Genomic DNA, 25019 nt, shown 5'->3' on the forward strand with positions numbered 1-25019 from the left:
AGTGAAACTGGTAATGTAGGATGGAAAAATCAAAATCAGACATGCAAAACAGAAAAAGATGAAATCAAAATAGTGATGATCTAATTGTGTAAAGCCAAAGAAATGAAAGCTGCTAAAATATACTGATTGTAAACCATCTATTTTGGTATAATGTTGTACCTACCTGACTTTCAAATGTTGTTTTCTTGGTGTAGGGATCTAAACTTTGAAACCATAGCTTCTGCCAGGAAGTTCGACCACCACCATCTTTAAAACAAAACATCAAAATACTCAAGCAAATGCCATTTTAGTGAAGGTAGTTTTATAAATCTACACACCTCTATAAATTGTAGAGATGTTTACCATAGATGCCAGATGTATCTTGACTGAATTGACTATAGGACAATTCTTGAGAAAGCCAAGTATATTACCTAAGCTTTGGTAACCCATACTGTTCAAACCATAACTTAGCAGAAGTTGATTAAAACTGAGAACAGGTCATATAGATGTGTTGTTACAGATCATATTATTTATAAACATTACTCAGCTACATACAGCTAGGTGGCCACGGTGGTGCAGCGGTTAGCGTTGTAGCCTCACAGCAAGAGGTTCTCCGGTTCGATTCTCGGCTGGGGTGCCTTCTGTGCGGAGTCTGCATGTCCTCCCTGTGGTTGCGTGGGTTTCCTCCAGGTGCTCCGGTTTCCTCCCAAAGACATGATGTAGGTGGATTGGACACTCTAAATTGGCCCTAGGTGTGGGCGCGTGCGTGTGTGTGCCTTCTGTGGAAGGTTGGGTGCCGGGCTGGCAACTCGACACTGTAAAACTCCACTGCCAATCATGAGTGGACAGGTGATCCGCTGTGGCGACCCCTAACCGGGAAAAGCCGAAAGAAGAAGACTCAACTACATACAGCTATAATTTATAATGACACTTCCAGAACCAGATTTGATGTCCTAGACATTTTATTACTCAACACAGTTCATAATAAACCAAAAGGCAAATGAAGTAATGCGGGCTGCATAGACACTGTGACACAGTGTGCTTCAGAAAGGTGAGAGGTCATATTGCAGCAGGTTTGTTTACTTATGTAACTAAAAATAAATCAGAATGGGTCCCACTGGTAATGCAAGGCCATTGAACTTCTTATTTATTTATTTATTTATTTATTTTGCAGGTAGGTGGATTGGGCCTCTGTGCCCCCTTTTCGGCCATGAAATTATCACAAGAAAATGAAAGAAAAGGTGTTCATGCAAACAATGCTTAATAAAGAAATATAAATAGTGAACAGTGAAATACAGGGCTGAAACTGAAATTAGTCCCATCAGCAGTGAGAAAGGTAATTGTCCTAAGTTTTGCGTTTTCATTAAAACTTTTTTGGCGATTCCTTTTGTTTCATTAGTCCAATCAGATCAGTGCTCTGCTCCAGTAAAAATGTATAAATAAATATATAAATAAATAAAACATGTATAAATTGTACAAGTAAATAAAACAGTATTAGGTTTGACTTAAACAGGTTTAACTGTTTTCCCTAAGGATATATAATTCCTTAGTTGCATCTGCGAAGACATAAAAATCAGATGGCTGTATCAGACAAATGCAGTCCAAATAGGCATGGAATCGACTGCTACTATGATTTGGTATAATGTGCTTCAGTAGTGTCATGTCTCTAATCATTATGTACAAGGTAATGATACTGTCGCTTTCTGCTGCTGCCCAGTCACTACACTAGTGGGCACAATTTGAAACAAGTCATTATTTTTGTATCTTTTTCCTACAGCCTGCTGACCATAAGCCTTCTCCAGGACTATGAAAGCATCCATCTCCCATCAAAAGGGAGAGGGTCAACCATGACAGGGTCACCTTGTTGGTAGCCAAGCAGCCACTGGAATGGGTCAGATTTTTTCTGTCCTACATGCTCTTATGCATAATTAGCATTCTTAATTACGATAAATTTATAAATATACAGCATGTATACAATCTAATCAAAGTGTGGTTAAAATGCTTTATTTAATACAGGGACAAACCATGACCCTGTATTTATGATCCACGCATGTTCTCTGTCATCAGGGTTTCCAAGAAACATATGATGATGTAGCTTTGTATTAAACACTATTATATTCCCATACTGACTAGTATGTCCACAAAGGGCATTTGATATGTTTTTGAACCTCATGTCACTGAGCTGATCTGAAATCCCCATTCTAAAATAATGTGTTGCTTGCAAAACAAAACACAGTCAGTGAACTCACAGTGAATTCACAAACCATAAAAAGGAAAATATTACCTAAACAAGTGGAAAACGATTTAGACTGGAAAGAATATGTATGACAGCTGAAACTGGAAGCTTGCCATTTTCCTGCCTTAAATAACAAGGACACTTTTTAAGTATTTTTAAGAAGGGAGGGTTGGTCGAAAATTATTTCAGGCAGTTCACTTCACCGAAAATGCATTTTATTGAAAACCCATTTGGTCAAATTCCAGTTGGTCGAAAATGGAATATAGCCCCTGCCCCACTGTAGTGCGACCCTGGAGTGAGAACATAAAGTAAGGGGGGTGGGGGGCACAGCCCCCCTACATAATTGCAGTTTATGCACTATTATATACATGTGTATCCATTAAAAATACATTGAAACATATGACGTCAGTAAACACTACTTGCAAAATGTGGGGGGCTATGCCCCCACACCCCCAATGTGGGGGCTCTGCCCCCCACCCCCCAACTTTATATTCTCACTTCAGAGTCGCACTGCAGTGGGGCAGTGGCTATATTCCATTTTTGACCAAATGTATTTTGACCAAATGAGCTTTCAATCCAAATGAGCTGCCTGAAATCATTTTCGACCAAATGTAATTCAACCAAATGCAGTAGACCCATATATATATATATATATATATATATATATATATATATATATATATAAAAGTATCATGTGACTTTAATTGTATTTAATTAGTTGGAATTGCATTTTGTGATTTGCCTGAAGTTCTGGTGAAGGAACAAAAGTGCTTACAAATCTATATTAAATATATGTGCGTGTGCGTGTGTGTGTATGTGTTTGGTTGTTTTGTTTAGATAATGTGTTGTTTGGCCAATATAAAATGTATCATACACGTAATTTACAAGATAGATAATACAGTCAGTGTCATAAGAAATTAGGTAATGAATCTGGTAACTTTTCTGAATAGTTTTAGTTGTAAAAGCAGTTGCCTGTAATATTTTATCACAAACATCTTCAAGCAACAGTGTTTTCAAATATTTATGTTTGTGAGACTGACTTGATTGTCTTGTAAACTGCATTTGTGGTGCATTTTATATCTATCAAAATATCTAGCATTTTAAAATAAGGATTCCAGGGCATCTCTGTGATGTCAGATATAAGAAGTTCTCAATATGCCCTTTGTAGACAAAACCTTTCAGCATTACAATGCAAGGGTCACTTTTATTGGTATTGACATAATATTTAATTGAAAGCTAGATTGTCATGTTCTTCATGAAACACTTGATTATAATGAATGTATATGGATCATAAATACAAAGCATAATTTAACCCCTGGATTAAATGAAACATTATAACCGACTTTTGATTATGTTTTATCCATTTGTATATTTGTAAATGTATTACACTTATGAGTTTACTACAGTTATAACACTTTGATAAAGAATATTAGAGAAAGTAAGTCAAAAAGTTCCAGAAATACAAGGTCTAGGGACCTGATTTTTTTCTGTGACTTAAACAGAAAATGCTGGAGAGACAGATATGTGCCCCACAGAATGCCCCTCCTATGGAACAGGCTTCCCATCCATGTGAAGTTCAGTTCTTCTATTACTCAGTTTAAGCACAACTTAGACCAGTGGATGGGGAACAGGAAATTTATATCGGGCCTGGCACCCATGTCCCTTATGAACAGAGGTAGCTTATAAATGCCTGTCCCTCAATGTCCTATTTCGGTGCAGGACATCATTATTCTTGCAGGAAAACTTGGCTCGGCTTAGAAAGGCACCCCCCAGGTTGTTAGCTTAGTAACAGTCTATGAATCCACGAATCAATGAATCTATGGGAACATGATACTTCGTAATCCTTGCTTCTAGTTTTTGACTTATATTAGTTGGAAATTTAGACACTAGATGGTAGTATTTACCCTGTGCTACCTATTAATGTGCTACTGCCAGATTTATTTTATGGTTTTAATACTGTTTATTTGCAATGAAGTTTCATTCTCCTACTAAATTCCTCAAACACAAACAGCCCAATGGGAAAGGTAACTGGAATAAAAGGCAGGACCACAACAAAGTAAAATCCTCTGATTTAATACAAGAAAGTGAGCGCTTTCGCAATGGTGACCATTGCTTCATCAGACAGGTCACCATTACGAAAGCGCTCACCAAAACTATTTCTAACCTACCCATCTTTAAATGCTCCCTAAAAGAATACCTTAAAAAATTTTGGACCTGCTCCTGTGCCAATCCTGGCTGAACATACTCACAATACTTCTCTCACCCCCTTCAACCTAAATCACACTTCACACTCTCTACAGTTTCCTATTCCACTCCTTTCTTTTGTTTTGACCACTAATTTCTCATGTCCACTTCACCTCTGCAGACCTTTCCTCTAGCTCTTTCTCTTTCCTCCCTACTCACCTAAGCTACACTCGACTTATAATCTCCTTCTCTCTGTCCTTCTTCCTTCTAGAACCATAATATGAATGAACACCATCTCTCATACTAACACATCTTTCAATTTCCTCTCCCTGCCTCTAATCATATAATCTCTTATATCTCTTTAAAATGTATTATTATAATTGTCTCAGGTCTCATTTATCACATACTACTCTAACAAATATGAATATTGAGTTTTCCTCACATATATTCTCGGACTCATGTTCTTGTTTTTCAGTGTGCTTTACTATGAAACATATGTTCAATGTATTATTCTCATTAAATTTTTTTCACTCTTATGATTTCTAGTGTTACATGATACTTTGTGATTTAAAATATCTGTATTTGATGTTTTGTAGTGCAACATGATAATTTGTGATTTAAAATGTCTGTACTTCTATGACATCCCCACTCTGGGCCAGTAATCAAAGAATCTGAATCCTCACTACTGGCACTGGAGCGAGATGTTCACTTGGAATAGAAATGGATATACTCAGTATTTCCAGATATAGACTTCTCTGCATCAAGCACAATTTCCCTTAAGAACACACAGGGAGCCCACTTAGCCCAGGGTCTGGGTTTCTCTCTCTGTTTTTTTCTCCAGGTCCCCTGTAAGGCTCCCCATTTTCAGAGCTGCAGAGTTAAGTCCTCAGCCGAGTGTCCAAGCCAAGTCCTCCACCACTCTCTATGCGAAACCAGTGCTTCATGTCCCTGCCCCAAGTAGCTGACATTCACACTATTTGAGATTTAATTTTCACACACACACCTGGGAAAGGCTGGCACAGATTACCTGCTCTACCAACTTTGTCCAGACTATAAGGTAGATTTGCTGTCATCAGTCAGTTACTATAAGGCTCTTAAAAGGGTATCCAAATACTCTAACTGAAATTAATATTAATACAAATGGTAATGTTGACCAAACAGCCAGGGTTTCAGGAGTGGCCAGAGTTATCACCAAATAATTATATGAAAATACTCTCATGGCTTAATTTTCTAAAAGGACCAGCTACAATGAGAAGTTTTAATATATTTAATAATAATAAATAAAATAACATGAAAATATGAAATATGTATTTACAGTAAACACCAGAGTTTCAGCCACAGGAATAACACTGGACAGGTTCACACAGAAGAACTAATCTCACTATATTTTCCTCTCTGATCTAAAGAATACTATTCCCTGGTCTACTTACTAGAGCAAGGCAAGATGAAGTAGGTGAGGGATCCTTCCATGTCAGGTTCTAGAAAGACAGTGCTCAGTCTGACTGACAGACATCTCAATATAATATCTAAATATTATTGTTGGGATAGCTTACAGAATGACATCACATCTGGTCATCTGACTCTGTTTCCCACACTATCACCAACAGTAGAAGCTGCCAGGATTTTAGCACCTATCTGGTACTATACACATAGATAGAGCTTTGCTCAGATCTGCTGCAGCTCCTGGAAGTCATGAAACCATTACAGACCTCTACACTTCTAGAGTAGCAAATAGCTCCCTACTAGGGACAATAAAGCAGGCTTCCTAATACTTGGTTTCCCAGATATTTTGTCTCTGGCTGCAACCAGAACTGTAGGATGCAATCTTTATGGCCTAATTTAATTAACACTGTTTTTCAGCATTAACTGAGACTGAGATTAACCTCTTCCATTCCAGTATCCTCTGTTAAAACATACACATTTAATTCCATTAGAATACAGTCAGGACCCACTGCTGGTACATTTTTAACAGAAGCAACTTTACCAATACAAAACCCAAACTCCAAAGGATAAATGCCTCGTTGAATAAGAAGGAGCATAAATAAAGTAATCCAACAGTATATACAATGAAGCAAACACATAGAAGGACTATAAAAATAAACTTCAAGCATGTTTTTTAAAATGAATCCAGTGCACAGGAACAGGTAAGCACTTTCGCAGTTAGCTTCATCAGACCAGAATATTGCATACCCCATAACCAAGTTTAAATACAACAACCTGGCCAATCAAACTGCATGATGAAAATCACATGATAAAAATGACATGACAGAAAATCACATGATGAAAAGCATTGTGTTATACCATAAGCACGTATTGAGTACAATACAAAACACAAACTTATAACTAAATTTCACCATAAAAGCAAATATACAAATCATAAAATACAACAATTTATAACAGAAAATAAAAAATATAAAATGTATATATATATATATATATATATATGCATATATATGCATATATATATATATATATATATATATATACATAAAACATTAAAAAGCCAGAACACTTTTAAATGCCTAGATTTCAATACAGGTGTAAGGAGGGAGGCTTTTTCACTTAAGCCTTTCCCCTTATCTGCCCTAAGTCGAATGATCCATCTCCCTTCTTTACTCTCAGTGCAGTTCCTAATGTCACCTTCTCTTATACTAGGAAAGGTATGGCCAATGACCAAACAAAACGAAAGGTATGACTGACCCCTTCTTGCATAACATGCTTAGATAGTGCATTGTTGCTAGAACTTATCCTTATATTGTAGAGATGTTCCCTAATCCTGTCTTTGAACATCCTGTCAGTTTTACCCACATAATAGGATGCACACACTACACAATAAGTGAGGTAAACCACATGCTGGGTAAGGCAGTTAGCAGACACCTTAAACACGTACTTACAACCTGTATCTGGATGAGTAAAGGAACCACTATCATCAATGACACTACAATAATTACACATACCACATGGCCTAGTGCAAAAATCCTTATTAACCATTGGCATGAGAGTGTCTTTCGGTCTACACAAAATTCTTTTCAAATTAATTTTATTTTTAAATAAAAATGTAGTTGTGTCTCCTATAGTTTCTCTAATAACTATATCTGTAGTGAGGATTTCCCAGTGCTTCCTGACTATGTCCATGATAGAATGAATGTCAGTGGTATAGTACAAGGGTACCCTTACCTTGTTAACAAGCTCATTAGCCTTACTGACATCTACAGTCCCACCTCCATTAGAAAAATATGGATAGGCCCTACTTTTACACTGATCTGGTATCTCATTCAAAATGGTGTCAACTTCCCCAGGGTGGTATCCTCTGGTTGAAAGCCTGTCTTTCAAGTTAACTAACTCAGAGTGAAATCTATCATCAGTGGCATTCAATCTAGACACCCTCATACCTTGTCCTTTTACCACATTCTTAAAGACAAAATGAGGGTGCATGCTACATCTATGAAGTAAAGCATTTCTGTAGCATGGTTTCCTATGGACACCAGTATTGACCATCCCATTATCCAACTTTTGTACAAAAACATCAAGATAGGCTATTGAAATAGGAGAAAAGGACATGGTAAACTTTAAATATTTTGTGGCCCTATTAATCTGGCCCTTACTTCCTATCCAAATAAGAAACAAATCGTTCACAAACCGATGATAGAAAGTGGCAAACATAGAGAACAACTCATTAGTAATTAAGTGGACCTCCTCCCACATGGTCATAAACATGGCGTCACTATTGGCAAATGAAGTGCACATAGCTATGCCATCCTTTTGTAAAAATATGTCACCATCAAAAATAAAAATATTATTTTCAAGAACAGTCTCCAAAAATAAATACAGGAGATTGATAAAAGCTTCAATGTATTCACTATGTGTACTGAGATTTCTCGGTACAAGTCAATGCCAACCATGTTAGGAACTAATATTTAAGAACTACCCTGAGCAACTAGCTAACATGGTGCTAGAAGGGTTGTTGGATGGTGTTATTATCTATGAGAAAATGCTGTTAGAACAGAAAAAAATTAAAACTGACAGGGATTTCTCTGATTTTAAGAGGGGGACATGTTTTTACATGGCCACGTAATGACCATAGTACTAGGAATGCTGAAGTGGTTGAATCAAATCGTAGAATGCTAAAAGTAAATAATAGCATGAGTGATTCCAGAGGTACTGTTAGTGGGGAATGAACCTCTGCTTCTATAGTAAAGGAAGTTTACCCCCCACCCATCTACCTCTAATGTGAATGTTGTAGATATTAGTAGGCCTGTTCAATCATTCTCACTTGGCAATGATGTTAGAAGGAAAATGTCCCCCAACAGTACCTGTTCCCCACAAGGATACTATGGCCCAAAGTAATCTTTCCTCTCCAACTTTCCCTTTACCCATCAGTGTGAACATTGGGAAAGGCAGGACATGTTCACTAAGTAGTGAGTGGCAGAAACTGAAACATTCAGTAGAGAGGAACTCGGGCCAAACTTTGAAGAAAACGTCGAACAGAATGGGGGCCAATTAGTCTGGAACATTTCTGCTCATGCCCTAATCACTGATGAGGCATCAGTCTTGGAGAAGAGCCTTACATTTATTCCTGCTAGGAAAAGTAATGTTACGGACACTTCACTTGACATTAAACTATTTAGTAGAAATGTATTGTTAAAGCTTGAATTTGGCAATACTTCATTAGGTGATGGTTTGTTTTTTAAGCACTTGTATGCCTAGTATACATTCTTTAGTTGATGCCTTTAACAAACGTGTGGAAAATGACCTATTTGCTTTATATGATTCCAGGAGTATTCATGCCTCTCATAATAATAAGAAGCCTAATGTAAGTTGGAAGCAAAGGAAAGCTCTGTTCCAATTGCAAAATAATGACACCATAATTACTAGACCAGTTGGTAATGGTGGTCCTGTTGTTATTATGAATAGATGTGATTATAATGCTTCTATGTGTAGTATGTTGAGTGATAGCTACTTTTACTTAAAGATAGATATTGGCTATGTGTATAGTTTAGAACGTAGGATTCATGATATGTTGGAGGATTTGTTTAAAAGTGAATTAATATCATCTGACTTACTATATTTCTTGAAAGATGAACATCCGCTTATTCTGATTATTCAAGGACTACCTAAAATTCATAAAAATGTCTTGAAACCTCCTCTGTGCCCCACTGTGGCTGGCAGAGGTTGGTGTACTGAACCGTTCTCTTTGTTTCTAGAGAAGCATTTATGCCCTACTCTTGATAGTAATACATTTGTTTTAAAAGATTCTAAGCAGTTCCTTCTGGATTTGTATAGTTTTACTAGCAGATTAGATAAGGATATGGAATTTTATTTTGTCACCCTTGATGTACAATCGTTATTCACTGTTATTCCTAACATGGTTGGCATTGACTTAGTACTGAGATATCTCAGTACACATAGTGAATACAGTGATGCTTTCATCAATCTCCTGTATTTATTTTTGGAGACTGTTCTTGAAAATAATAGTTATATTTTTGATGGTGACATATTTTTACAAAAGGATGGCGTAGCTATGGGCACTTTGTGTGCCAATAGCTACACCAACATGTATATGGCCATGGAGGAGGTCTACTTAATTACTAATGAGTTGTTCTCTATGTTTGCCCCTTTCTATCATCGCTTTGTGGACGATTTGTTTCTTATTTGGATAGGAAGTAAGGACCAGTTGGTAACCTTCTATGAACAGATTAATGGGGCCACAAAATATTTGAAGTTTACCATGTACTTTTCTCCTATTTCAATAGCCTATCTTGATGTTTTTGTACAAAGGTTGGATAATGGGATGGTCAATAGTGGTGTCCATAGGAAACCATGCTGCAGAAATACTTTACTTCATAGATGTAGCATGCACCCTCATTTTGTCTTTAAGAAAAAGGACAAGGTAGAGGGTGTCTAGATTGAATGCCTCTGATGACGTATTTCACTCTGAGTTAGTTAACTTGAAAGTCAGGCTTTTAGCCAGAGGATACCACCCTGAGGAAGTTGACACCATTTTGAATGAGATACCAGATCAGTGTAAAAGTAGGGCCTATCCATATTTTTCTAATGGAGGTGGGACTGTAGATGTCAGTAAGGCTAATGAGCTTGTTAACAAGGTAAGGGTACCCTTGTACTATACCACTGACATTCATTCTATCATGGACATAGTCAGGAAGCACTGGGAAATCCTCACTACAGATATAGTTATTAGAGAAACTATAGGAGACACAACTACATTTTTATTTAAAAATAAAATTAATTTGAAAAGAATTTTGTGTAGACCGAAAGACGCTCTCATGCCAATGGTTAATAAGGATTTTTGCACTAGGCCATGTGGTATGTGTAATTATTGTAGTGTCATTGATGATAGTGGTTCCTTTACTCATCCAGATACAGGTTGTAAGTACGTGTTTAAGGTGTCTGCTAACTGCCTTACCCAGCATGTGGTTTACCTCACTTATTGTGTAGTGTGTGCATCCTATTATGTGGGTAAAACTGACAGGATGTTCAAAGACAGGATTAGGGAACATCTCTACAATATAAGGATAAGTTCTAGCAACAATGCACTATCTAAGCATGTTATGCAAGAAGGGGTCAGTCATACCTTTCGTTTTGTTTGGTCATTGGCCATACCTTTCCTAGTATAAGAGAAGGTGACATTAGGAACTGCACTGAGAGTAAAGAAGGGAGATGGATCATTCGACTTAGGGCAGATAAGGGGAAAGGCTTAAGTGAAAAAGCCTCCCTCCTTACACCTGTATTGAAATCTAGGCATTGAAAAGTGTTATGGCTTTTTAATTGAATGTTTTATGTATATATATATATATATATATATATATATATATATATATATATATATTTATATATATAAACTATTGAAAAGGAACCCCAATGGCTACAGGCAGAATGCTTTAAATGTAAAAAAGTTTATTATAAAACTCAACATGTTTTTTGTCACTCTCGTAGAGTAACTTCATCAGAAATAAAAACTAATTACAAAGAAGCAGTTTAAAAACCCAACACTCATCGTCACAGGGTGTTGTGAACCTATCAGCTCTCAATACTATTTAAACTCATACAGTATTAAATAGGAGGGTCAACTAAAAAGTAATTTAAATGTGTCTATTAAACAATTTAGCCACCCAAATAACAGTCGGACAGGAAAAACACATAACAAACATGTGTAAACATTATACAAAACTTTACTAAAAGACTTTAAAACCTTATCCAACATTAGGGAAAACATGTATAAAGTATTTATGTATCATCTACTTAAGCTTTTTAACTTTAGTAGGCAGGAAATGTTACAATTTTCATTCAAGCCTGGGTATGAAAAACCATCCAAGGCTAGTTGCCATTCTAGTTCGCGTTCCTCAAGCAATAAACTGCTAGGGCCTCCTCTAATGTCTGGCACTATCTGGGCAATAGCTTGAAAATGGAATGTGTGGCCATTGCTTAAAGACAAATGCCTAGCTAAAACGTTTTCACTTTTGTTTTTATCTATAGCATAAGTATGCTCGTAAATCCTTTCACGAAACGTCCGGTCAGTTTTACCAATGTAAAACGCCAGGCAGCTGTTGCACTTTGCTATATATATTATTCCCCTGGATTCACAGTTCAGTTTGTATTTAATCGTGTACTTGCTGTTGTTACCCACACAAATGAATTACCAATCCTAATGTACTTACACATCCTACATGCTCCGCATATGAACATGCCTACAGATCTCCCACTAGGTTTAGTGGTCTTACTTTCTAGGAGGTTTTTCAGATTAGACCCCCTTCTGTAAACAATTTTAGGTAAATTACCCAGTCTATCTACCATTAGGTTATCTTTATACAAGAAGGTCCAATTCTTATACAGAATCATCTTTACTTGTTCACTATCATTGTTAAAAGTTGTAATAAAACACACATTATAAGTGGAAGTTTCGTGAAAGGATTTATGAGCTTACTTATGCTATAGATAAAAACAAAACTGAAAACGCTTTAGCTAGGCATTTGTCTTTAAGCAATGGCCACACATTCCATTTTCAAGCTATTGCCCAGATAGTGCCAGATATTAGAGGAGGCCCTAGTAGTTTATTGCTTGAGGAACGCAAACTAGAATGGCAACTAGCCTTGGATGCTTTTTCATACCCAGGCTTGAATGAAAATTGTAACATTTCCTGCCTACTAAAGTTAAAAAGCTTAAGTAGATGATACATAAATACTTTATACATGTTTTCCCTAATTTTGGATAAGGTTTTAAAGTCTTTTAGTGAAGTTTTGTATAATGTTTACACATGTTTGTTATGTGTTTTTCCTGTCCGACTGTTATTTGGGTGGCTAAATTGTTTAATAGACACATTTAAATTACTTTTTAGTTGACCCTCCTATTTAATACTGTATGAGTTTAAATAGTATTGAGAGCTGATAGGTTCACAACACCACGTGACAATGAGTGCTGGGTTTTTAAACTGCTACTTTCTAATTAGTTTTTATTTCTGATGAAGTTACTCTACGAGAGTGATGAAGAACATGTTGAGTTTCATAATAAACTTTTTTACGTTTAAAGCATTCTGCCTGTAGCCATTGGGGTTCCATAGTTTGTCTTTTGCTGTTCTGCCTTTTTTGGTTCATATATTTTATATGTTTTATTTACTGTTATAAATTGTTGTACTTTGTGATTTGTATATTTGCTTTTATGGTGAAATTTAGTTATAAATTCATGTTTTATATTGTACTCAATATGTAATTAAGGTACAACCAAATGCTTTTCATCATGTGATTTTCTGTCATGTGATTTTTGTCATGTGATTTTCATCATGCAGTTTGATTGGCCAGGTTGTTGTATTTAAACTTGTTTATGGGGTGTGCAATATTTTGGTCTGATGAAGCTAACTGTGAAAGTGCTTACCCGTTCCTGTGCACAGGGTTCATTTTAATAAACGTGCTTGAAGTTTATTTTTATGGTTCTTCTATGTGTTTGCTTTGCTGTATACAGTGTTGGATTACTTTATTTAAACTTTACAAATACATTTCCAGCACAACCATCTGTACAAATAAGTTTGAGATACAAATGACATATAATTATTTATAATATTCCAGCTATCTGTGTTGGCATATCTTACATATCCACTGTCCTACTCCTCCTGGCATAGCTGGCATTACCTCCTGTCATCACAATGTGATTTTTGAAAGATTGTGGTTGTGGAGGTTTTCTCCCTGGATCTCCACTGAAAATGGGCACTTTCTGGCCGAGTCAGCTTTGCCGGGAAACACATGTCAGATACATACATACATACATACATACATACATACATACATACATAAGTAAGTAAATAAATAAATAAATGTTGTTGTTGTGTCTTTCGGCTTTTCCTGGTTAGGGGTCGCCACAGCAGAACTCCGGTCCGCTAATGATTGGCAGTGGATTTTTACGTGCCAAGTTGCCAGCCCTGACGCACAACCTTCAACGAAGGCATGCCCATTCATGCATGTCTCCACACAGAAGATGCTCTAACTGGGAATTGAACAGGACAACGTCTTACTGTGAGGCGACAACGCTACCGCGGCACCACTACTGCAGAAATAAATAAATAAATAAATATCCAGGCAAGCATAGGCAGATCTGGTAGTAATATAATTACATGCCAAATACAAATGAATGACACAAAGTAAGTCTGAGTCACATATAATACAGCATAAGATAGAACTCCAAATATCTCCAGTGACACTGGTATAGCAGAGAAAGTTTACTGCCATGCAGAAATAAACTCAACTGAAGCTGTCTTTAGGGTTCCCATTTCAAAAAAGGTTGCTCAAATATTATAGTTTTTTAATGCTTTTTGCCCTTATTTCCTGGTGACAGCCAGTCCTCTTCTACTTAGACTGACCACGTGTACCTCACATCACCCTGTGTGGGGGGATCCCCTGATCCCCTATCCCCTCTAGAGATTTGCCAAGGTGCTGCTCTCCCTTAGGTAATTGGTTTTGGGTGAGAACCATGTGGAGAAAGGACTGTCATTCAGGTATTCAAAGAAGGTGGGTGATTTTTTTTCTTTCCTTTATCTTTATGCCAATTCCTGCGGTAGCCTTCCATCTGTGAACTCCCACAGTGTTGACCTCTGGTGAATGCATGCTGTCATTGCCTTCAGCCCCTAATGTGGCAACTGTACTGTGCTCATTTTGTTGGGTGCAGAACTCTTCATTTGCTGAATGGTGTCCTGCCCCTGGTTGGAGCCAGTCATGGAGTAGGTTGGGCTACCTCCCTCCCTCACCCACCAAGGGCATTATGGGGAAGGTAACACTGCCTGCTCATTTCCAGCATACCTCTCAACTGTCCAGATTTTCACAGAATGTCCAGATTTTTGTCTTATATTTTTGGTTTGTTTGTCATAAAATTTGTGTTTCTCTAACAAATTACTGAGAACTGAAGTCACTAAATAATGACATACATTTGAGTTTCACACTTGTTTCACACTTCATATCCTTCAGAAATTATATCATGGCACAAATCCAAATATTCTAGCAACTCTCTAAGTATTTAAAATATGCCCCTAGTTTTGGGCCTTTGTCCCCACCCATTATTTTAGGCTTTGTCCAGGTTTCTTGTGCCACGAGTTTGAGAGGTATGATTTCCAGCCTTACCCTGACAGGCACTTCTGATGCCCATCTGCTAAACAAACCCAGGGTGACTAGGTAACAGTCAAGGTTTTATGTGTCTGTACTATGCAGCTATCTAGGCATTGTGGTATTTGATAAAACTTCAAATAGTCTAAAGTACCTAGATATTGCAGTCTTGGGGTTGTGGTGGTAGACATAACTGACAATGAGATAAATGTACCTTGAGTTAGGGTAGACAACGCGGGATATACTCAACAAAATAGTTCACAAAAATATATTGAATAATAGCTTAGAACACACTTTACCTTTGACAGGAAGCAGCCTTCCAAAAGAGTAGGCAGGGGATTTGATCTCATGAAGGGGTACTACTTTTGGAAAATAAGTAGTTGGTCCTGGACCTTCCATATCTTGAAGTATTGGTGGTCGTCTTTCCATTGCTTCATTCCATTCTAGGAGGAAGAGAACACAGGTTGTATTCCACTGAATTAACTTTTTTCACTGTAGACTTATTATCATATTGCTAGGCCTATATGAAATTAACTTGAAACATTGGGTAACTTTTAGGTCATCATTCTGCATTTACTTATTGTTAGATGTTCAGAATAAGGATGTCTGTTGCAATACATTCAGAATGAATGTGATTAGCATTAGTCAAACGTCCATCTTCAGGCCTGACTCCAAGAAGAGTTTGAATATCCGTTAACCACTAGTCAGGTTAGCTGGTAGCTTAAGCTAGAAACTTGGCTGTAAAGAAAAAAGTAGCTCAGACTATCTTCAGTTCTTTTATGGGCTGGTCAGACACCAAAATAGGTTCATAGGAGATTACTAGGCTAACAGCTTAGGAGACCTTATGAGCCTAGCCACTATAACCCGATTTTACCCAATATATGAACACTAGGGTTAGGAGGATGGCATGGGTTTGTGCCTATGTCTTGAGTATTTTACAAACTGCCCCTGCTTACATGGGACAAATACACTACCCAGGTGTGAATTTGCTATTCCCCATCCATTGATTGAAACTGCGTTTGAAGAGGGCCAGGGAAGGGCTCTGCTTAATTTAAATTAGAAGTCTGTTCCAAAGTAGGGCCAATCTCCGAGACATATATCTGTGTCTCCAGCATGTTTTTTTGAGTCTCTGACTAAGTTTACATCCCTAGATCTGGTTACCCTCATGATGTTTGACTTGTGGATGTGTAGCTGCTCCATCAGGGCTGGATTTATGGGTGCCTTGTGGGTCAGGCATAGGTCACCCCTTAATAGTCAGTAGGAGACAAAAGAAATGGATAGGGCTATTAGTCTATCTGCATATGACCTGTTGTTTACACCCTGTACTTTCTTTGTGAGGAACCTCTTGGGTCACTCTGACTGCTGTAAGTGCCTAGTCAAGTACATGCCAAATGGCACATTGTACTCAATTATTGGTATGAGGGATGAGTACATAGGGATTATAATTTCCTTGGATCTGGATGCCATACCTTTAATTATAAGTTGTGCCACATAGAAGTACTTCCTCAGGCATCTGGGACTATTAAGATTTACTCTGCAGTTTTTGAAGAAATGCTGCCGTGAAGACTGGGGCAAGTAACATGGCAAGTCTCCCTTTACGGTCCTTGTTCTTTGTATCAGCACAACAAAATTATTGCTTTTTTCATGAAGGGTGAGTTTTACTACACACTAGAATATAGTAATAGAAGGGAGAGAGAACCTTAATTTCACTATATCTATACAAGGACTGGCAATATGGACCATCACTACTACACTAAAGGCAAAAGCTATGCAGTGTTTGAAAATAGACATCTCTACCCACCTGACTCATTAAATCTCCACTCTGCCTTTACTTACTCTCCCTAAAAGTTACTCTTTTTAAAGTGTCTTCTGCACTCTTTACAGCCTTCTAGCTACTACCCTTGTAGAATTCCATATTTAGGACCCTTGTAGCCAAGCATATTCATGAGCAGTATTCTGGCACCTGAGTTGTGCCCGAACTTCCCAAATTGTTTCCATGCAAGCAGAGGCTTCTACAACAGTGGTTGTAAGACCAGGGGGAGTGGGCTTAGTGTTCCAAATGGGTGATTGTAGCCCAAGTAGGTGTACACACACTCATGTCATGGAAGGGCACGGAACACCATCACAGTGATTTGAGTGCTCTTGTTAAGCATACGTACCAGGAAAAAAACCCTGATAGTAGCCTGTATGATTTGGTCTTGAGAAAGAGAGAGCTGATTGGTCTTGAGAAAGAGAGAGCTGATTGGTCTTGAGAAAGAGAGAGCTGATTGGTCTTGGGAAAGAGAGAGCTGACTGGTTGGAAGGTAATGAGGAGAAACAGCATAACAAAACAAAAAGACAGGAAGGAGGCGGGGACTTTTACTGCAACAATGATCCTATTATTTGAACATCTATCATACAGTGAGCATTTTCATACAGCTATACTATGTTTGGCAGTTAACACACAGGATTAACCTTCTTCTCAATTAAAGAGCTCTTTCCTGTATTTAAGGGTTTGGCTCCTTCCATCTTTGCCTGTTGTGTGTCTCAGAGCAAGTCACTTTTTTAAACAAACATTGTTTCTGGGTCACCCCTGAAAAGGCTTCATGTTTCAAATGCGCTTACTCAGTTAACAAATCAATTAAAAAAAAAAAAATAAAAAAATAATCACCATAATGATCACTGCTGTACATTCAGAGTGAATGGATAAATACAAAGGATTAAAAGGGGACCTGACTGTAGATCATTGTGTGTATTGTATCTAGTCAGCCACTGTATCTAGATAGCACATGCGGTGACGTGCATATAAGTTACTGAGCACGTGCAAGATCAGTGCCATTTTGTATAGTCAGTCAGGGTGAATGCAGGCATGAATGGAGATGCACATGCGAATGTGTTTGAAGTACTAGCTCAGTCAATTAGCTTATGAAGTTCAAAGTATATGTTCCAGTTACATCTCCTGATGTGTTTATGTACAATAAACAATGCACAGTGTCTCAGTGTCTCATTTGAATACAAGAGACATGCAACACTGACCCCAAAGCAGTAGAGGAGGGTACAGTCTGCTTTTCAGAACTGCTGCTTCAAAACCTGTCCTTGTCCCAGACTGCAGACGGAGCCTATAGTGTTTGGAAAAGTGTGAGTGGCATTCCAGGTGGCATTAGCTCAGAAACTCTGGGCAGAAACACTTTTGAATAATGCCACAGCAGTTCTTGTAATGCGAGCCCACACCTGCCCAGTCAGGTTGTTGTTATGATCATCACAACAAAATGTAATGCAGTTGGCCAGTCATCTTGAGTGTGTCTGGATACTGGCCTTCACTGTTTGCTTGTCATGAAGTAGGAAAAACAGCTAATCAGACAGTCTAATACCTTTGGTTCTGTTTTTCTGCTATCTCAGTTGCCTGTGGACATTTATAGTGGGCTGAATCCTTTCATTTGCTCTGAGGATTAGGATCAAACATGGGGAGCTGAACTGACTGGTTAAGGGAAGGCTGAGACAGTTTGGGGCTTGAATGAAGAATTAATCCTTATTAATACCATGTTTTTGTGGAAGATTAAAATTCTTCTGCTTCCTGTAATGGCAACGAGAAAGTCTTTCAGGTGAAGATGTATGAGCGTAAATGAATTAGCAGGCTCAAAATGAGGCACAGTAAACTTTTCAATCACAATGTACTTGTCCTGTATGGAATAATTAGCACTGCCCCTGCAAGGCTGGATAACTCAGAATAGAGAGACAAGATGACTTTCTGTAAGTTAGCTTTTGTGTTTACTCTGAGTTTGTGTAATCTATGAGTTAGTATATTTAGATATGTCCTGTTAAAATTGCTTTAATGGTGTTTTGTGCACCAATGTGATTTACAGTATTTTGTCTTGATGATTCACTTACTCTTGCGCTTTTCTTAAACACCTTTATTAAATTATTACTCAGGACATAAACAGGAATTCATTAATTGAAAAGAAAACAAGCCATATTATCACTTTCTCATTTTACCTACATTACGTTACACATGTCTTTCTTTCTTTACAACAACTGCCATTCTGTTCCTCTCTCCTCACCCTGAGCATTAGTCTGCATGTATTGTCCCCACAAATTCCATTTATTTCTATGTAATTGACTTCCCTTTTCTAAAGATCCCACTTTCACTTCTTCTGCCTATTTTACAATATTTAAAACTTCAAATACATTTGGTTTAGAATGTGATTTCCGTTTTCTAGTGATTGCTTTTTTTGGCAGCCAGCAGAATTAAACCTAATAAGGCCTTATTACATCTAGCAATTCAGATCCTGTGTACCACATCAAAAGAACCATTTCCTCAGTTAAACCCATTTACTCACCTAATATTTCTGAGAGTATTTTGTATGGAATTTATAGATTCTGCCAACTCATTACACTCCAAAAAATCGTTCCCAGTTATGCTTTTTTATTCTCTCTCTCATACCCCCAACATCTGCTATCTAAATCCCAAAAAGCATGTTCCCAGTTATCCTTTTTATTCCCTCTCATACCTCCAACATCTGCTATCTAAATCCCAAAAAACATGTTCCCAGTTACCCTTTTTATTCCCTCTCATACCTCCAACATCTGCTATCTAAATCCCAAAAAACATGTTCCCAGTTATCCTTTTTATTCCCTCTCATACTGCCAACATCTGCTATCTAAATCCCAAAAAACATGTTCCCAGTTATCCTTTTTATTCCCTCTCATACCTCCAACATCTGCTATCTAAATCCCAAAAAACATGTTCCCAGTTATCCTTTTTATTCCCTCTCACACCTTCAACATCTGCTATCTAAATCCCAAAAAACATGTTCCCAGTTATCCTTTTTATTCCCTCTCATACCTCCAACATCTGCTATCTAAATCCCAAAAAACATGCTCCCAGTTATCCTTTTTATTCCCTCTCATACCTCCAACACCTGCTATCTAAATCCCAAAAAACATGTTCCCAGTTATCCTTTTTATTCCCTCTCATACCTCCAACATCTGCTATCTAAATCCCAAAAAACATGTTCCCAGTTATCCTTTTTATTCCCTCTCACACCTCCAACATCTGCTATCTAAATCCCAAAAAACATGTTCCCAGTTATCCTTTTTATTCCCTCTCACACCTTCAACATCTGCTATCTAAATCCCAAAAAACATGTTCCCAGTTATCCTTTTTATTCCCTCTCACACCTTCAACATCTGCTAACTGGCGAAAAATTCTTTGAAGTCTGTTTCTGGCAAAAATATACCTATGCAAACAGTTCCAACAAAAATCTTAAACCTTCTGGACTTCATACTTGTCATCCAGACCTATGTCCTCCCATTGTTCCCTTGTAAATTGCTTTTGCATTCTCTGTTTCCAGCCTTTTCTAACCTCCTCTGGTTGATTCTTTCTGTTTGCCTACACTCTGATATCAGTCTGTGGTAGGGAAGGCAGTTATCAGATGTTTTTAATTCAGTTATATGGTTACCTTGAGTAAGGCAAGTGCAAGTTAAATACATTAGATGACTTGAAGATGATCCATGTGGTGAACTGCTGTCCATGGCAACAGCTTGTGGAACTCAGTGTTGATGGCTGAACTATTAGATATCATTTTAAATGATTCTGATAACTGATTGTTTGATTTGTTTAATAAATGCTCTTGTATGATTCTACCACCATAGTATAGAGGGGTGGAGCCCTGACTATGAGCACTTGCCCAGGTTCAATTAGCAACTCAGCATTGGAGGAACCAGATGGGTTAGGGAGGATTGAACAGCCAATAGCAGCTCTCCTTATTGAGGGGTGGGTGTAGGTTTCTATTACTGACCCATGTCATTTGTCAGTGGAGATTAATGGGTGATCCCCAGCTGTGGGCGGGCTGTGGGGAAGTGGTGCTGACTTATGCGGTGTTACATGAGATGCCATTACATGCTCCATCCCAATTAAGATTCCCTTTTCCTTGTAAATTTCTCCCTGCTCATGCATTAATGTTCTTCTCAACACTTGGCCTTCTGGGGGCAGTGCCCTCACTAGGATGGTCTTCTCAGGACTTATCTCCTTGAAAACAGAGGGCCCACCTGTTGTACAGAAATAAAAGAATCATTCCTCTCCCATAAGAAGGAAATGAATAGGTCAACAGGGAACATGGACAAATAATCAGTGATGGAGGTAGAGGGCCAAAAATAACAATAAATGAATAAATATATACATACATACATATATACTTATGCGTGCACAATTGTTATCAGACCAGCAGCAACCTCAAGAAGTGATTTTTTCTGCATGTTTAATAATGCTTTTCATCTGAACTCTTTTGCTGCTGTTTTGGTTTATTTATGTTTTTACTTTTCTTTTAATGATGCCAGTCCCATCTATACATTATTTCACTGTTTGTGTTCTCTGCTTGATTACTCTGGTGTTAATTTAATATGTTACTGATCTACCTATTTTTTTGCGAAATGACTCTAGATCTCTGACCAGTATTATAACCAAGGTGTTTAGTTCATGCAAACCTGTAGCTTGCTGATACACTCTTCATTTGGATGCACATTCACCTGGGTTGTGTGGCTACTATTTTACTATAAGACCTGACATATCTAGGCCTTTTCTTCCCAATGTTGTCAGGTCCTAAAATATGAGTTCTTCTCTGACATATTCTGCTATACCCACTTGTAGCCAATGGTAAGTTTCTGAAGTAGTACATTTTTACAAAGTTATTTCATTTATGACTACTGTATAGTGAAAAGCAAAGACACTCACAAATTAAATACTTACTAATCATTTTGGGTGGTTTCAGCATTGGGTACAAGGGACCATTATAAATATTCTTGAGACTTCCTCTAAAAGGAAAAAAAACAGAAGTCATTGGTAGAGCAGTTTAAACAGCAATCAACTATGTAGCATAAATAACACAGAATGTGTAGCACTGAAACCTGGTATCAAAATCTGGTTAGGACTAGATGCCATTCAATTAAGCATGGCATCAAAATGGCTGCCTGCCAGTGTGCTGCGATTGTAGAGGCGCATCTCTACTTTCAGTTAACCCTGGCTTAATAATGGCTGCCTGCCAGTGCACTGAGATGCTAGAGGTACACTGCTACCTTCAATTAACCACAGCTTCAAAATGGTTGCCAATGTGCTGAGATGGCAGAGGTGCAGTGCTACCTTCAGTTAACCACAGCGTCATAATAGTGCACTACTCATTCTGTTATGTTTAATGTAAGCAGCAGCTATGAGCTCAGTCCTTCTAGCTACACCTCTGCATGACTGTCCACATGTGGAATAATATATATCATGCAATCTTCTTTCCAAACTGAAGCATAGACAAGCATAACTAAATAAAATTACACATACCTGAAAACTGCAAAGTATCTTGGGATGTATCTGTAAACTCCTACAGTAAAATCCAGGTAGATGTTCCTTTAAGGAAGCTATTGAAATAATGTAAAAACGTATCACAGAAAATCCCAAACCTTCTGTAGCCAAACTGCCTCAGCTTCCTGAAGCCTTAATTTCATTACAACGCTGGCCAACAATTGTTGAAAATGAGTAAACATTGGATCACAGAATTTCATAAGCAGCTTTGGAATCAGATGTGTGTTGTGTTAAGTATTTCTGTTAGGATTTGATTAGTAAAGCACACCTCTGATATCATTCTAATTCTTACACTGCCTTAATACACCCCCTTAAAGATCTTTGTCAAAGCCAAAGAAAGAAAGGAGTTCTGGGTCAATTTTTTGTTAGTATAAATAAAGTCAGATCGGGAAGGCCGGCTAATCCTGGAAGCTTTTCTGTCTTCTTCCAGAAGACTTTGGTTTTTCCAGATATCCTCTTTTGTTGTGTGAAACGCTAGGATTTGCTGTACTTGATTATAGAGCGACACGGATGCACAGTGTCCTCTGGGACTAGAGGACTAGTGAGAATCCAGTTATTTTCCTCATTTTCAGAGCTTCTCGCCACGCGTTAAATTAACATTTAAAATTAGAGTACGTCATGGTTAACTGGTTCCATGGCTCCTTCTTGATGTATGTGGAAAATCAGGTGCTGTAACTCAAGGATTGCACCAATATTTTAAGCATGTATACCTTGGAGGGCCCAGGTGCTAATTCTAAGGTATTGAGAAGCTGTGTCTCTTTAAGTGTTTTTAAAAGGGGTGGTTGGGGTTGGCATAATAGTTAAGGTCCTTACCTCAGAGATATAAGGTACATGGTTTGATTCTGATCTCTGATTATTAGCTTGTAATAGTTTACAGATTGACAGATTAGCATGAGCCTATAATATTGTGCCTGATCTACAGGGCAGTCTCTGATCTTGTCCTAATGGATATGCTGCACATCCGCAATTCAAATGGCACAAGAATCTCTTGCTCTAGGGATCTTAACCACCTAGCCTGTGACAATAACAGGACATGCTGGAGAGACAGATATATCTCCTAGAGATTGCCGGTACTCTGGAATAAACTTCCAGTTCATATGAAGCAGAGTTCCTCACTGACCCTGTTCAAGTGCAACCTGGACAAATGGATGGGTGACCGCAAATTCACTGCGGGGGTGGCACCCATGTCCCTCATGGACAGGGGTAGTTGATATTTATCATAGACTCACTTTGCAAAGTACATCCATTTAACCAAGGACAATTGAACAATTGAGGCAACTCAAGATTAATATGGATAGGCTTGTAAGGGCTCTAGCCTAGTAACCTCCTATGAACCTATGAAGATGTAGAAGAGTGACAAGTGAACCTACTAATCTGAAAAGTAGACCTCTATATGGGAAGCTGGTTACAACCCAGACAGTAAGAAACTGGGGGTGTGTGGGGGGGCATAGCCCTCCACTTACTTTCATGTTATATTTTCTGCTTTTGGTTTTATATTGTTTAGTAAAACCAAAGTAAGTGGGGGGCTGTGCCCCCACACACCCTCTAACTATATATACTAACTCCAGGGTTGCACTACAGTGGTGAAAAGGACATATTCCTTCTACTTGCCTTGCAGTGCTCTAGACACTGCCAGTACTAACTGTCAGTCAAATTAACTGTCAGTCAAATTAACTGTCAGTCAAATTAAGTGTTAGTGAAATGAAGTTTCAGTCATTTGGTCTGACTAAAATGTTTGTCAGTCAAATGAGTTTTTGACGAAATGAAGGTAACCCATATATATATATATATATATATATATATATATATATATATATATATATATATATCATAGGATCATAGGACGTTATTAGGCTAATGGCCCTGGTGCCCTAACAAGCCTAGCTGAGAGTTTATCCCCAAAAAAGAAACCTCAGCCAGTACCTGTCACCCCTGTCAATGAGGGACACATGTGGAACCCCTGGGACAAATTCATGGTTTCCCATCCATTCATCAAGGTTGCACTTGAAGAGGGTCAGCGAGGTACTTTGTTTAACATGTATGTATTCCAGAGATGGGGCAACCTCTGGGGAGACAACCCTGTCTCTCCAGCAGGTTTTGTTGATGTTGCGTTTTAGATTTAGGCCTTTCAAGTGGGTAATGAGTGAGGAGTTAGACTTACAGATATGCAGCATCTGTAGTAGGGCAGGGTCCAATATTGCCTTGTAGGCGAGACACAGATCACCTCTGAGCAATCAGTATGATACCGAGTAGCGTGACAGTGATTTCAGCCTGTCCACATAGGACAGGTGTTGGAGGCCATGCATTGTCTTTGTGAGGTATTTCTGTGGCCTTTCCAGTTGGTGCAGGTGTATGGAGAGATACATACCAAATGGGACATTATACTCAATTATTGGCCTAATGAGGGAGGAGTACAGAGAGATAACAACCTCCTTTTTTTTTCCTGAATGCAATCCCTTTACTTATGAGATGAACCAAGTAAAAGGCTTTTCTGACCCCTGCTGCTACATGATGGTCGAATGTGAGATTGTTGTCAACCTGAGTACCCAGGTCTCTCAACCCAGGTTGTGTGCTTAGGGGGTTGCCGTTGATGTGGTAATCAGTAGGGGCTGTGTTTTTGCCAAATGGTATGATAATACATTTTTTTTGCATTTAACTTAAGGCCATGTGTTTGGCACCAATCATTTGTTGCTGT

The 25019-nt window shown here is 38.1% G+C and overlaps 1 protein-coding gene across 1 annotated transcript in view; it reads right to left on the bottom strand.

The window, feature by feature from the left end:
• The window catches only part of STPG3 (sperm-tail PG-rich repeat containing 3), a 209551-nt gene that overhangs the window by 60299 nt on the left and 124233 nt on the right, over window positions 1-25019 (bottom strand). Inside the window, exons 4-6 of the mRNA XM_044057920.1 lie at window positions 21725-21789; window positions 15300-15443; window positions 164-246 (exon numbers count right to left, since the gene is read on the bottom strand). Of these exons, the coding sequence (XP_043913855.1) occupies window positions 164-246; window positions 15300-15443; window positions 21725-21789 (292 nt within the window). The remainder of the gene's footprint in view (window positions 1-163; window positions 247-15299; window positions 15444-21724; window positions 21790-25019) is intronic.

This window comes from Protopterus annectens, chromosome 16.part0 (assembly GCF_019279795.1).
Source record: "Protopterus annectens isolate FY-2018-M chromosome 16.part0, PAN1.0, whole genome shotgun sequence".
Taxonomy (NCBI): Eukaryota; Metazoa; Chordata; order Ceratodontiformes; family Protopteridae; genus Protopterus; species Protopterus annectens.